Below are 15,604 nucleotides of genomic sequence, written 5' to 3'. Positions count from 1 at the left end.
ACACACAACAACACACAACTGAAGCCTGAGGGAGGAGAAGAACAGGGGAGACAGAAAGCCAGTTATTGATTTTTCCACGACACCCCTCATTGTCCAAAGTGATCTGCCATTGGCACCACCATGCTTGACCAACTTGGTCTTTCCCAGCATCTCCTCCCTGGATTATCTGAAAATGTTTAAGTCACAAAGAGTGCACACAATATAAATGCCCTGCCTTTTCTTACACCTGGTACTCAGTCAGTTGTATGTGGGACTAGGTGTGCAAACAGGACTTGGCCAAGTTTAATTAAGAGGATAATGTTACATGTCTCTGCAAATATGTTTGTTTTTAGGATCCTGCACTCATTTGAGAAAAGAAGTGAATGCTAGGCAGAATGGTTTTATAGTTAGAGTTTAAAACTGATCAGTAGTATAAGGTTTACATGCATCTGTGAAAGTGTGTGTCCATATTTGAGTTGTTTTTCAAGTGTATAACTCATAAATGGTCAAATGCAAATGAACAGTGTGTTACAGCCAGTGAAGCGATACAACATTGGTGAGGTTTTGTTTTGAAGCATCAGGTTTTTGGAGCCAGACATTAAGATTGCTGCATGAAAAGCTAAATTGCTAATTCATCAGCTAATGCTAGCAAGCTTCATTATCAAGCTGCATTCATGGACCGTTTGCCTGTATTGCACAGAGTGACTGACACCTTGACTGACTGCCAGTGTTAGACACAAATAGCCTTGGACTAAGATTTGATTTAGAAGATTTGACTTGGGTTTGAATTAAGGTAAGAGTTGAAATACAGTGATCCAGCTTGCTAGCTAACATATGAGTAAAATGCACAGACTTTCTGAACAGTCTGCTGTTGTAATTATTTGGTTTTCATTTATCAACCCAGACTGTTGCATCTTGGCTATTTAATTTGTAATTGCTTTATTGGAAAGCAATATTTTTTAAAAGTGTCTACAGTGGACATAATCCAAGGTTTGTAAAATCATGAATTTCATTCTACTGTCAAAATGTAAATCAGTGACATTACAAAGGATTTATTTTGCTGTTCTCATGTAATAATGCATTTTGCTGGACTTTTTCATTATAATATGAAAAAAATAAAAATACTACATAAACTGAATCTTATATAGCGCATCTATTCTACTTAACCATTAAAAGCGCTTTATACACGTCTCATTCACCCATTTGCCCACGGATACTTTGTGATGCAGACTGGATCAGCCAGGGATCAAACCACCAGCCTTCCAATTAACAGATTACCTGTTTTACTTCCTGAGCTGCTACCTCAGATATTTTAGCCTTTGAAAAATTCAAATTTCGAAAAATTCTGAAATAAAGATCTACTGAAAATGCTTAACTCAGCATACGTTAATTGTGCTTCATAACTTTATCAGAAACTGTATCACATCAAACATTACTCAGAAACAGTCAGTTTGATCTTTATACACTATGTTGCCATAAGTATTTGCTCGTCTGCCTTCACACGCATATGAACTTGAGTGACATCTCATACTTAATCCACTCGGTTCAATATAATGTCGGCCCAGCCTTTGCAGCTTTAACAGCTTCAGCTAGAGTACTTTAAACCACTGCCTCTGATGCTTTGCATTGTGCTTGGTGATGTAAGGCTCAGATGCAGCTGCTTGGCCTTGGAAATCCATTCCATGAAGCTCTTGACACACTGTTCTTGGGCTAATCTCTAATATCTTTATCCTTCAAGAGAGGCCTGGGAGGGTCCTGCACAATATCTTTGCTGTTCCTAGGACTGCGCTCTTCTGGACAGAGATCTCGGATGATGTTCCTAGGCTGCAGCCACTCCCCCAGTGTGGGGGTCACTGCCTCCAGTGCTCTGATTAGCACTGGGAACACTGTTGCCTTCACCCTCCACTCCAGCTTCATCCAGCCACTGGTAGGACTGGCCTGTGTATGTCTATGTGTTTGCAAATTTGTATTTCTTAATATAGCCTATACATTGTCTAAACTCTTCATTCCTGTCAGTTCAGCATGAAAGTCATAGGTTGTTGAATATTGATGTTTTTTTACAGTAATACCAGTTTCTCTCCTCCTCTCAGTCTTAGTGGATCTCCTTTTATTGCTCCCCATACATAGTTGTATGTGGAGCTGAAGGAAACAGATGACATGAAATCTCACTATAATGATTGTAGTGTAAGTATGTCTGTATGTTGCCTATATGATTATTAACATTTATCTGTTTTGAAAGAAGATTTATTATAAATCTGAATTCTTCTGATTTTCATATTTCTCATCTTCCTGTGAATGCGATGTTACATTTTCCATTAGTATTTATTTCACTTGTCATGCTCATCCCACATTGTGCGTATATAACTTCACAGTCACCAAAATTCGTATCAGTGAAGGAATTTTTATCATATCACCACTAAATACAGGATAAAGAAGCTGAAAAGCGCCACAGTCCTGGTGTTTGCTAGTATTAATAATAATGGAGGTGGCATTATATTACAAATTGTCACCAAGCAACCAGGAGCATGCTGGCCATTTCTTTGTACATTCACAAGGCCTTTGCACTGGGAATTTAAAGTTCAGACTGTCAGTTTTACAGTGTAATGCTCTGTGGCATCTGAGGGAGAACATTCAACAGAAATAGCCAAACTGCTGCTCATGCCAGAGTGCAAATGCATGCTTGCACACAGCACATTCAAAAGGCAGCAGGCATACCAACATAACTGTCGCTCACCACCCACCCTACTTCCCAGATTTGTCTTTTCCAACTTGGTCTGCTTCCCCAACATTCACGTTCAATTTTCCCTGTTTTGACACAATGGAGGTGATCTAGCATGTATCAAGAAGGCACCAACACAAGGGGATGGAGTGGGACTTGCATGGAAGAATCTAAAAATCATCTCAGTGGAGAGGTCCAGAGATAACTTTAAAGGGTGAGGAAGAAGTTAAATCAGTTGAAGTTTTTGATTTTTCATCCGTGGATATGATAACACCATAGATGAAAGACATAACAAGCCTGCTTGTAATTAAAACAATTTGTTGGCTGATACAAATGACTCCTAACCAGATTTACCTTTACTTAATATGGTGTCATTTGGTTGTTTAAAAAATGTAAATCAAAATTTGATTTTTTTTTTCACATTAAAACTAAATGCTTTTGCAGGCACAAATACAGAAATACTAGTAAGCAGAGCGGTAGGTGGAGACAGAAACTGGATGGAAAAAATAAATAAAAATAATAACTATATATATAAGTACAGGCCCCTGCACGGTATGTACCACCGGCAGATAGAGGAGGTGGCTGATATCCAGAAATCCTACCAGTGGCTGGACAAAGCTGGACTGAAAGACAGCACGGAGGCACTAATCATGGCAGCACAGGAACAAGCACTGAGCACAAGATCCATAGAGGCTGGGGTCTATCACACCAGGCAAGACCCCAGGTGCAGGCTGTGTAAAGATGCCCCTGAGACAACCCAGCACATAACAGCAGGGTGCAAGATGCTAGCAGGCAGGGCATACATGGAGCGCCATAACCAAGTGGCCGGCATAGCATACAGAAACATCTGTGCTGAGTATAACCTGGAAGTTCCGAGGTCAAAATGGGAGACGCCCCCAAGGGTGGTGGAGAATGACCGAGCTAAGATCCTGTGGGACTTCCAGATACAGACGGACAAAATGGTGGTGGCTAACCAACCGGACATAGTGGTGGTAGACAAACAGAAGAAGACGGCCGTAGTGATCGATGTAGCGGTTCCGAATGACAGCAACATCAGAAAGAAGGAACACGAGAAGCTGGAGAAATACCAAGGGCTCAGAGAAGAGCTCGAGAGGATGTGGAGGGTGAAGGTGGTAATCGGAGCACTAGGTGCGGTGACTCTCAAGCTAGGCGAGTGGCTCCAGCAGATCCCGGGAACAACATCGGAGATCTCTGTCCAGAAGAGCGCAGTCCTGGGAACAGCTAAGATACTGCGCAGGACCCTCAAGCTCCCAGGCCTCTGGTAGAGGACCCGAGCTTGAAGGATAAACCGCCCGCAGGGGCGAGATGGGTAAAAAAAAAACATACATATATATATATATATATATATATATATATATACATACAATAAGTTAATTTTTAATGACTAAATCTTCCACTATGCAAAAAAGACATATTAATGTGGTTTCTCACAGTGTATGATCTTACAAGGTGGCTCTAACACAGTCACAGTACGACCTTACCATTTATGACCCAAATACTGAGACGGCAACAAACTTCTGTGGGCCTGAATACATCCTGCACAATATAGACACTTACTTTACGGATAAAGGTAAACCACGGTAGCCGTTTCCTTGGGCACTAGGTGTTGGCTGTGTCTGGACCTGGCAGTGCTTCTACCTAAAGCTTGAGAGCAGAACACATCCAACAGCTGCTTGTCTGTCTGTTCTGTCTACCGGCAACAACGCATGCAAACCTGCCTGCCAAGTATGTAGAATCACAGTCTGAATGCTTCAGTCTGTATTTCACAGTCCAGTAATCTATCCTATTGTTTACTGCCATTCCTCCTTTGCGCCTCGTTCAACTTTGAATCTGACCAGTCAGATGTGGGAGGCCAGCCTCTATAGTTGGATTAGTTAAGGCTTACACTACAAGTAAATATTTAGTGTTAATTTTGTTTGTGATTTATCATAAAGGCACCCACGAAGACAAACTGCAGCTTTGAATATAAAATCAGTGTTTACTCCAAAGATGGGTCTTACTTCCCCTTGATATTAGCTGCAAACATATAATTTAATGTAGAATCATTTCCTTGATTTATTCTTCATATACTTTTGAAAAGATTGAATAATTAAATGTGCACATTTCCCCATGAGGATCTGTGCTTTAAAAGCAGCACTGGATATAAATTTAGAAGAAGCTTTTAAATGTGCCTGCACGCACAAACACCCACCGATCTACCCACACGCATGCACACACAAATTCCCATATAATGTATTTTTTTCTTATGTTGCGATGCTATTATTTCCCCATTCCTGCATTACAATGTGCTGTCTTGAAAACAACAAACTACCCGACATCTTGCTGTGCACAAACCACAGCTTCCTTCTCTTGCTTTTCATCTTTGTGAAATGGGATACAGCTCCTGCTCATTTGTCCAGCATCTTTTTGCCAAAGATCTCTGAAACAGAGTGGAGAGGGTCCCACAGGACTGTCTAGAAGAGAGAAGAGCTCAGCCAAAAGCAGGTATACTCTGCCTGCCATAACTTTGGGGAAAGCTCTGAAGTGGTAATGGCCATGCTGTATTCTGCAGACACTGTAGATGTGCTATAGAAGATTAGGCTCTGTACTAATTATAAACAGTGAAATGCTGCCAGCAATTTATTGCTTTTATTGTAAAACCCTGCAAAGGCAATATGACGAGAAGAAGCTACCTAAAGAATGTTATCATGCTTCTTAGATGTCTTGCGGCATACTGTGTTTATATGGTCTCTCTAACCTTAAAACTACACAGCCTGATATACATAAAAATAATTTGTGTATTGGTAAGCCCAAATTATTAGGTTATTGCTAGGCTTCAGCTTCCTGAACAGAAATGCTTGTAATTAATAATTACAAACAACCATCTATGTTATGATATGACTGAAAACATGTGGTGGCTTATACTAGCTGAAACCACTGTATCTTAAGGGGGCTTGCCATCAAGCAAACCCCTTTGTAGGATTTCTGAACAGACTAAGGAGGACTTATCTGCTGTAATCCTGACCGAGGCACCATGATGATGATGATGGTATCAAAATAAAGCTACCCTTAATTTGACAAAGTGTAAAATAAATTATAAGAATTTTACACTTTTGTTTCAGGAACATGAGAGTCCAGATTGATACAGCACAGTCAAATGATGTGTTAAATAATGCTAGTCATTTGTCACATGATTTATGTGATGATGATGGTGATGAGATGATAAATACTTTATCATCCCATATTTAGGAGGATCTTTTGTTACAGCTGTTGCAATGATGATGAAATAATAATAATATGTGGCAGAGGCCTTTCTACCAGATACATAGTAGTTTAGCAAACGATAGTATTTGGTATGAAAGATTTCCTCTTTCTGTTCTTGTACAGCTGAGCTGAATCTCTCTTTTTGAGAAGGTGCTCCACTACCTGTCCGGTAAGTGGTATAGAGGGTAGTCAGGATTATTCATGATACATAACAGTTTGTTCAGTGACTTTCTCTTCACCAAAACTTCACATGTGTCCCGTCTGCAGCCAATCACAGAGCCAGCCTTCATTTTATTCAGTCTGTTGGTGTCACAACACACTGCTGCTCCCCCAGCAGACCCAGCAAAGCACACTGCACTCACAAATGACCACTAGAAAATGTTCAGTATTTAACTGCAAACACACTGAAGTATTTCATCTTCCTTAGTAAAAAAGAGAATCTGCCCATCCTCTTCTTGTATGTTGATCTCCCAGTTCAGCCTGCTGTGCAGGCAACCAGGTATTTGTACTCCACCATCACATCAACATCCTAGCTCAGCATGTAGCCGTCCTCTTCCTTCTCAACTCGATCAACATCTCTCTGGTTTTAAGAAGCAGAGGAGTTCTTACAGACCGCTCTACAAAATCATCCACTAGTGCTCCGTCCTCCTCCTGCAAATACATCTAACTAAACTATTAGTTGTACTGAAATCAGCAGCATTTTTTTCATTTGAAATGTAGTATTACAGTCATACTACTGTTACTTTTACTGTATCGAAGCATTTTCATAATCCAAACAGTAACATTTTAACTGACACAGTAAATACTTTTATCAAAAAACTGCATATAAGTATCCACTGTCAGGTGAGTATCATCTGGACTGGAGTTATTCCTTATGTCTTTATCTTGTCCTTTATAAGAAAGGAAAAACAAACCTAACATTTTCTCCAGAAATAATCATAAAGTCAAAATGAAGCAGTTAATTGTATGTTGCACATGGGTAAAATGTTGATAACCCTCATAACTATTATACTAGTCAGTGCCATAGAAATATCACTAACGCGTGCAGATATGACAGTGCAGAAGGCGCTGTTTCTCTCTCCGACACTTTAGTTTTTAGAAGCTCACGTGTACCACCTTTCACCTGACAGCGAAGGCAACACGGCATGGCCGAGGTTTGCTTGTGGGAATTGTAGTCTGATTTGCTTGAGCCCTTCATTGTGACGTGCCAGACGAAACTACAAGTCCCAGATTGTTTAAGGCGGAAGTAGCGAGACAAAACACGGCTAGGCTACAGCAAAACACGGCAGAGAAGATGTCGCGTGTTGTCAAAAAGAGAAAACTGGACGAAATCCGACAGGACAGGCTTTATTTTGACAGCTATTCCGATGTGACTATCCACGAGGAAATGATAGCAGACCACGTCCGAACCAACACGTACCGGACGGCGATACTGAAGAACAGTGAGTCAGTTCGGGGGAAAGTTGTTCTGGACGTCGGGGCAGGAACCGGCGTTTTGAGCATCTTCTGTGCTCAGGCTGGAGCTAAAAAGGTGTACGCCGTGGAGGCCTGCTCAATAGCGGAGCAAGCCCAGATAACAGTCAAACACAACAACATGGAGGACAGAATTGAAGTCATTCGAGGAACAGTGGAGACTGTGGACCTGCCGGAGACCGTGGACGTGATAGTGAGCGAGTGGATGGGTTATGCCCTCCTGCACGAGTCCATGCTCAACTCGGTCCTCTATGCACGCGACAAGTGGCTGAAGCCGGGCGGCATCATTCTGCCGAGCAAAGCCGAACTCTACATCACACCTGTTATTGACCCGGTGGTGGAGGACCGCCTGCACTTCTGGTACACAGTCAAGGACCAGTACGGAGTGGACATGTCCTGCATGTCCGGCTTCGCCCGGAAATGTATCATGAACTCAGACATCACTGTTAGCTCTGTGACCTGCGAGGATGTTCTCTCCCACCCGGCCCGCTTCGCCGAGCTCGACCTGCACTCGGTCACCCCGGAGGAGCTGCGGTCCGTGAAGGGCCAGTTCAGGTGCGAGTCGTTCGGCTCGTCGGCAGTGAACGCATTCTGCGTTTATTTCACGGTGACTTTCCCTTGCCCGGATAGCACGGCTCCCCTCGTTCTCTCCACGTCTCCGTGCAAACCAGAGACACACTGGAAGCAAGCGGTGCTGTACCTGGACGCTCCGGTGGAAGTAGTGCAGGACACACCGATTACTGGAGAGGTTAGAATGTATCCCTCAGAGGAAAACGCCAGGCATATATGTATCCACGTGGACTACTCTATAGGAGAGCAGAAGCGACAGTCCAAGACTTTTTCCATCCCTGATTGGAGCTCCGAGGCTCAGCCATAGCGTGCCATCAACACCAAAATGCACTTCATTCACCATGTGTCACACCCGAATGCCCGAGTCCTCTTATTATGTCATGGTTATCCATGGATCTTAAAATTCCTGGGAAAATGAGGCAGTGGTTTCACTTTATAATATATTGGAAAAAATATAAGATCACAGTAAGCCTCCCCAGCAAATGAATGGACAGCTGCAGATTAAGACACAGAATAAAGATTGGCCAAAGAATTTAACCTTTTTGTGCATGTGCATGTCTAAATGGTAAAAACACATTTTCTTTATTTAGTGTTTGGTTTTAATTTTGTGTGTGTGTTTAGTTCTTTTACAGTTCATCAATTGATTGAATCATTCATTAAATAGCCCCTGAACTACAAAAGGAAAACAGCCTGTTTATGCCCACATCTTCAAATGTCTTGTTTTTCTTGTCTTAGTAGAAAACACCTTCAAAATTAGTTGTTTATCAATATATGATATATATGATATATTAAAAGTTTTGATACATCAGTATGTACTAGGAAGAAATCTTCAGAAAGTCTGGCTAAAAGAAGAGTTTGAGGTGGATTTGTAGCTGCTTGTAATCAGTCGCTCTAAGGCAGGTTTATAAAATGTTAAATAAATTCAACACCATGCTGCAGGCATCTGATATTCTGATAAACTCGGCCATTTATATTGTGTGGAATCTCATCAAAATTCTGCATTCAAATGAGCATCAGACCAATATATTGACTTGGACTAGCTGCAGTCAGGCAGGAGGCTGCATCCTACATGACTTTGGCTGCTGTTCAGTTACTTTTTAATGAAGTACCAAATTGGCTCATTATTTTGGTTTAAAACTAGGCTGCACTGTCATCTGTTGATAGAAAACACCAGCCTAATAAAAACTTATAATTCTACTTCAGCATTCTACATAAAAAAAGCATAAGATATCTTGTCGGTATACCTGTTTTTGAACAGTTTGAAATGATAGTTTTATAAGCTTTACCAGGCAGGAGTTTCAAAAAGTAACTCATCATTTATTGACTGAAGAAAAAAAAAAGTCATCTGTTTATGTCAGAGTTTGCAGTGCTTGTTTTCAGGTATAATGCAGAAACTTTGATTAGTGGGCCAGAATCAGATTTAGAGAAAAGATTCATTTGTTCTTAATTTGTGGGTCTCAGTCCTTTTTCAAGAACTTTATTGCATTCAATCACGACACATACCACTCACCTTAACACTGCTGAACAACGGCAGTTCTTAGCAACGACACTCCAAAATGGGGTAGCTCCCTTCAGCAGCACAAAGTGCCCCGCTGCTGTGCTAAAGAGAAAAAAAACCCTGCTCAGAAGCAGCTCGCGAGACACGACAAAGACCCCAAAGCATTGGCTTGACTTTTAAACCTCCCGTATCCCCATCCGATCAGAACTCTACAGGAGATGCTGGGACATGTTGCGTCCATATCCCAAAGTTCCCAAATGAATGCAGACTGCTCCATGCCAGACACCAGTCGACACAGCCAGAGGTTCTGTGCCCGAGGAGCAGGAATGACACCTACTCGTTATTAGAAAGGCGAGCTGCTGTTTCTGTAGGTGCTTTGAATCAGAGACAATGTGTTGATTAAACCTTTTGTAAAGACTTAAAGCCAGAGCTTGCGGAGTAAGTCTTAGAGCATGCAGCCTCTCTGATGCAACAGTTAAATACAGATTCCTGACAGTGTTCACTGATGATTGTTCTTTCAGGCCCCATTATCACCTGAAATATGGCGTTCATGTGTTTCTGCATCATCAGTACAAATATTACCCATTGTCTAATGAGCATATGTAAAATTAATCATGATCTGCAGTGTCTGCAAATCAAGGCCATTGTATATCAATTCAAAAAGAAGTGAAAAGGCCGAATCACTGTAGCTAAATACCTGCTGTCCTTTTGTATTTATATTTTAATATCTTGTATATATTGTTATATGCAGTTCTTCTTTGCAACCCATTTTTGGGCCAAATTTATATGCAGTTTTATTACAATGGAAAAATGTCAACCTACTGGCTGACAACTTACTGACATTCAATCATTTCTCCTATCCACTGCTTGGTATGTATTACAAAAGGAGAAGCAGATGCAGAAACATCATTTAAAATATTCCAGTTACTGATATGAGCAGCTTGAAATGTAACTAAGGTAACATACTGAGCTTATGATCAGTTAGATGTACGAACTTTATAAAAACAAGCTGTGCCAGTTAAAGTCTAAAGATGAAGTGTACAATGGCACTTTAATAAATAGATATCCAGAACTAGAATTAATATTTGTGTTTACTGCCAAATGTACTTTACAAGCAGAACCAGGAAAAGAAATAATTTTTATACTGTAGTTGTAAATAATTCCAGATGACTGTGGATAGGAGCAGGGCCAAATCTGGTTAAGCTCTTTTATCAGTCATTTGCTTTACTGGCTCCTGTATTACCGCTTTAAAAGGGTCACAAAAGGGTTGTTTGGTATCAGAAACAAAACACGGTGAAATGCGATGGGCAGTGGTGGAATTTTTAAAAGAATTGTTCAAGAAGATGGATGGATGCTATCTCGAGCTTGTACACTTTGTTGTCTTGTATGGTCTCTTTAAATTAAAATTCAGCCTAATCTGATTCTATTAATCTATAGAATTTTAAGTATAAAATTTAATATTTTATACTTAAATTGGTTTCAGAAAATGCGGGCTTAGTTATGACCACATCAGGTCATTGTAGTCAAATGTCAGACGGGGTTTCCACTGTGACGGGCTCCGTTCTACCACAGGTAGCGAGCTGGGTGGGTCTTTGTGAGTCGTTTTGCGGCACAAAAACTACATTTGTGTCCATATACTTTCCACACAAATTTAATTCTTCTTTTGCAGCTGTCCTAATGCACACCCACAGAGGCTCAATCTCTTCTTGACTTCCACAGGTGGCTGGAAAAAAAGCCCTGAGGCAGAACAAAGGAGGGTGTCCAGAGAATAGAAATGTCAAATGCAGCGCAGGCAGTCGCCGTTAAGCCCAGAATCGCACTCTTGCATGCACGGCCACTCTCGGCTGCTAAATGCTAAACTAATTGTGATCCATTCCTGCCTGAAATGATTTGGAAACCATTAGAAACAAGTGTTGAAACTCGAAATGGGATTATTTGGGTTGCATCGCACAGCAATTTAGGAGCCAATCAATAGACAATGTGCTTAATCTAACAGATTTCAAGACTCATTGTTCACTGGAGGTCTGGCGAGTGAGACAGGGAGACAGGACAGAGTAGTAATTGCTGAACTGGAATCACAACATGAAGCCATCTTTAGATTTATTAATTTTATCTAACTATAAATGTGATGTTATTAGCGTATAGCATTATATTACTGTGTATTAAAAATTATTTGTGTTGAAATGAAAATGTTTACTTTTGTAGCAAAATCATCAGTACTACTAAAATTCAGGATACATACAGTAAATATAGTTATTCACTGTAACGATGAGCAAATGAAAATGCAGTAATCTAGTGCAGATTTATTTCTTGTAATAATAAAATTTCACAGTATAAAAATTCTGTCTTTCTTTTAATCTAAAAGACTTAAACCATGTTGAATCACTGTGCAGAGTTCAAACAGTGAGGTCATAATATTAAAATGTACTGCTTTAAACAAAATGTCCCAATACTAAATTGTAAGAACGATCACAACCTTTTACATATGGATTCAAAAAAGACCAGAAATATATTTTATGAACTCCACTGGCTCTATTAGAAGCCAAATTTAATAGTTTGGCACACAGATTAGAAATTTTGGGATTTTCTCCCAACCCTGCAATTGGATTGGCTCGAGCCTCTTTAAGTTGGACAGAAAACATCTGTGATCAACTACAATTCATCACGGCTAATCTTTCTGTATGATTCAAGCAAGATATCCTCATTCTTGTTTTGTAGCTTTTCCAAAGCTGATTTGGCCGGCCTCTATGCCCCAGGTCGTGTTCTAACACCCAGTCTGAGCTTTTTGGCATTCTCCAGCAGCTTCAGTTCCTTCTTTCCTCTGTTGCCAAAACTCTCCCAGTTCATGCCAAAGAGCTGTCCTGTGTCGTGGTATGATGCCACCGACACTGAAACTTGCAAGTCTATTTTTGATTTCATCTCTCCATAAAATTAGATGAAAATTGTGTTTCCTCTATCTGCCTTTTAACAAACTCTGACTGTTGTCAGCAAATGGTCCTTTATTGAATCTTTCCTGACTGTGTCTACAGTTTGCAGAGAAACCCTCAGTGTACTAATTTCAAAGCCAACTGTGTTCCTACAGACAATGAATATACAGTTTTCAAATGTCTCTATAGTTTGGGGGTGGGGGTAGAAAGAGACGGGGAAAGGACGTAGAATTAGACTTATACTCTGTAATTAGTGCAACAAATGTATGATATTAGTTAAAAACATATATAGTGCATCATCAAAAAAGGGAATTCTTGAAATATTTGATGATTTAAACAACTTCAAACTAGTAATACTTTTTAATAGACTCCAGTAGCCACTACCGTTGAGGACATGTCATGAATTAATTCATGATGCAGAGCACTCATCCAGTATATCAGCTTGTATAAGTGGAACTATTATGCTTTTCTACTATCTAACAGTGCCAAAATCTCAGGCTTCAGACTGCTTTAAAAATTCAAGTTCTAAAGTTGTTGTTTTTTTCTATCTTTGCCTCTTTCTGATGTCATACAGAGAGGATATCTTTTACGATGGTCCTCAGGTACAGAGTTGTGGTTGTGAGCTCAGCAGGCCCTCGGACCAGCTGTTTGTGAGGGGCAGCCAATCGCACAAAAATAGATCTATTTGGAGCTGTAACCTTAAAGGGAGAGGCAATAAACTGAGGTTTCACTAAGGTCCAACACATGATGCATTATTACATTTTTGAACAGTGAATCATGCAAAACTACCCTGCTAGATTGTAAGTTTAAAATATATAGAGGTAGAAGAGAGCATAGTAGGCTCTATTCAAACAAATTAGTTATTAATAATGTCAATGTAAACAATTTGCCAAAAAAACAAACCAAAAAGGAAAAAAAGAAGAAGAAAAAAGTCTCTCTCTATCTCTCTCTCTCTCTCTCTATGTATATATATATCTATCCACATATATATATATATGTATATATATATATATATATGAACCCATTATATATAAGGGGTTTTCATGTTACATGTTATTATGGTGATATGGCTTTGTCCTTGAGTTGTCAGCCTGTAGAAAGAACACAGTGTACAGCTCCTCACATCTGAGCCACTCAGCTCAGTTTACAATGCTCTCATTACCCTGAAAATTAATATATTTTGTTTGACATCTGTATTAACAGCAATCCAGCTGAAGAAAGAAACCTAACCTAACCGTACAGAATAACTTTGATGAAAAAGGCTTTTCACCAGAACCCGAAATGGAAATCTGTAAAACCAGTTCACACTTTGTAAAATGTAAAATACTATTCGAAATGTGATGGATCTTAAGCTAGGCAATAGCTCACCTCCATATTCAGCATTTCACTGCACCTCTGAGAGATCAACAAGTATGAATTATGCATTTTGAAACTTAAATAGAAAAATGTAAATCTGCGTAAAGTAATCTGGTTTGATTCGAGATAATTGTCAGTGTTGGAAGAAAGTAATTTTTTTCCCTGTTGATGTTTTTAATGATCAGATTAACATGCATATCAAAACACTCTTTATAGTTCAGCGTGGATCCTACATTTAATCCTATAAAAAGTGGAAAATCACTGACTGTGTATTTCAGAGCTGGATTCTGGTGGCACACGGTATCTTATTGTAGCTGCTCATTCATCCTGATATGCTAATGACACCGTGAATAAGCCAATAGGATTCAATTCCCACAGTCGGTTACTGTAACCAATATTTCTGTCAGCATATCCTGTGAGGACAAATTGGGAGCATGGTATTGACAAAAGCTAATTTGGTGCAAGAGCCCTCAGAGTGGTGGACTTCATTTCTCTGGGGCCCAGCAGGCCAGACCATTTGTCATCATTATCATTAGCAACAGGAACTGACCCATGTGCCTACTGCTAAACCCCAAAATAACTGTGCTGTTCCACGTCCACATATTTTTTCCTCAACAGTAATAAAATCGTACACTTATTTAAATGAGAAACAGTATTTATTCTGCCCCTGAGCTGCAAATCTCAGCAGAGAACGCGACTGCCTATCAGAAAAGCATCCAGCTGTAGGCACTGAGGCATGACTTCATGGACGGACACACACCGCACAACAAGGACAGATCTGGATGGCGCCTGTTAAGAAAGTAAATCCCAAATCACTCGCAGGGGCACGTAAATCTGAACGGGATGGCCCTGATTCACAATCAGCCCGAGGCAGGCGGCTCTTTGCCTGTGAGCAAAGTACAAATCCACCAAACTGTGTGGCCACATCCCCCCCTTGTTCCCCACTAATCCGTTTTCAATCATGCACTTTTTGGATTATGCTTTTCTGTAATTCTTCTCAGGTATTGTTTTATAACTTAATATGATATTTCAATTTGGGTGAGTTGGGTTATGGGTTTAGGACACCGTGCAGGATTGGATAAGCAGCAGAGGTCTGCAGGCAGCAGATTGGAGCGGAGGGTTAGAGCCCGACTGAAAGGAGCACGATAAACGTTTGACACAAAGTCAGAATGGAGCAGGTGCATATTAGTGGTGAGGCTGACCTGATTCAGTCTTTTCCAAACGCATCCCACCCGGTGACGTGAGCCCTGTCTTGGTCCCAACACTCACTCACTGTCTCACCTCCAAAGAGACGTATGGATGCTTTACATAGCAAGCTATGACTCCCTGTCATACCAAAAGGTGATTAAAACTTGAATAATAGTGATTAAAATGAGATTCCCAAATTTCCTTCCTCAACTTTTTGAATGTTTTATAACCGAACAATATGAACTCACCCAGTCTGCACACAACTCTGAAGGAATATGGAGATTTGTGATATTTAAAGCAATGCAACAGTGTTGTGTTGAGTTAAACATTGATCAGCTTTGGTACTTTACCCACTGCCATTATTGCATTTGAAAACATTGTAGCGCCTCATGTATTTGTCAGTGGCACAATCTACGACAGTGCTTTCAGTGTCTGTAAATATGAATTGCAGAAAAGTGTGTAAGATGTTTTCATTCTTGTTCATGTTCAGAATACTTCTGCCACTACTGAATTCATATCTTTCTGCCACAGTCTGACTGGTTTGTGTCATTTTGAGGATTTTGTATTCTTAATTATATTTTAGTCTTGTTTTTATTAGTTGCAGTTTTATGTGTCTGTTCTGTCTTGTCT

General features: G+C 40.2%; 1 protein-coding gene across 1 annotated transcript; it reads left to right on the top strand.

The window, feature by feature from the left end:
* Positions 1 to 7,151: 7,151 nt before the first annotated feature.
* prmt6 (protein arginine methyltransferase 6) lies at positions 7,152 to 9,139 on the top strand. Its single transcript, XM_063483631.1, has one exon. The coding sequence runs from the start codon at positions 7,257 to 7,259 to the stop codon at positions 8,310 to 8,312; it is 1,056 nt and encodes a 351-aa protein (XP_063339701.1). The 5' UTR covers positions 7,152 to 7,256; the 3' UTR covers positions 8,313 to 9,139.
* Positions 9,140 to 15,604: the final 6,465 nt, after the last annotated feature.

Source organism: Pelmatolapia mariae, linkage group LG9 (genome assembly GCF_036321145.2).
Source record: "Pelmatolapia mariae isolate MD_Pm_ZW linkage group LG9, Pm_UMD_F_2, whole genome shotgun sequence".
In the NCBI taxonomy this organism is placed as follows: Eukaryota; Metazoa; Chordata; class Actinopteri; order Cichliformes; family Cichlidae; genus Pelmatolapia; species Pelmatolapia mariae.
This window is presented reverse-complemented; position numbering and strand designations above follow the sequence as displayed.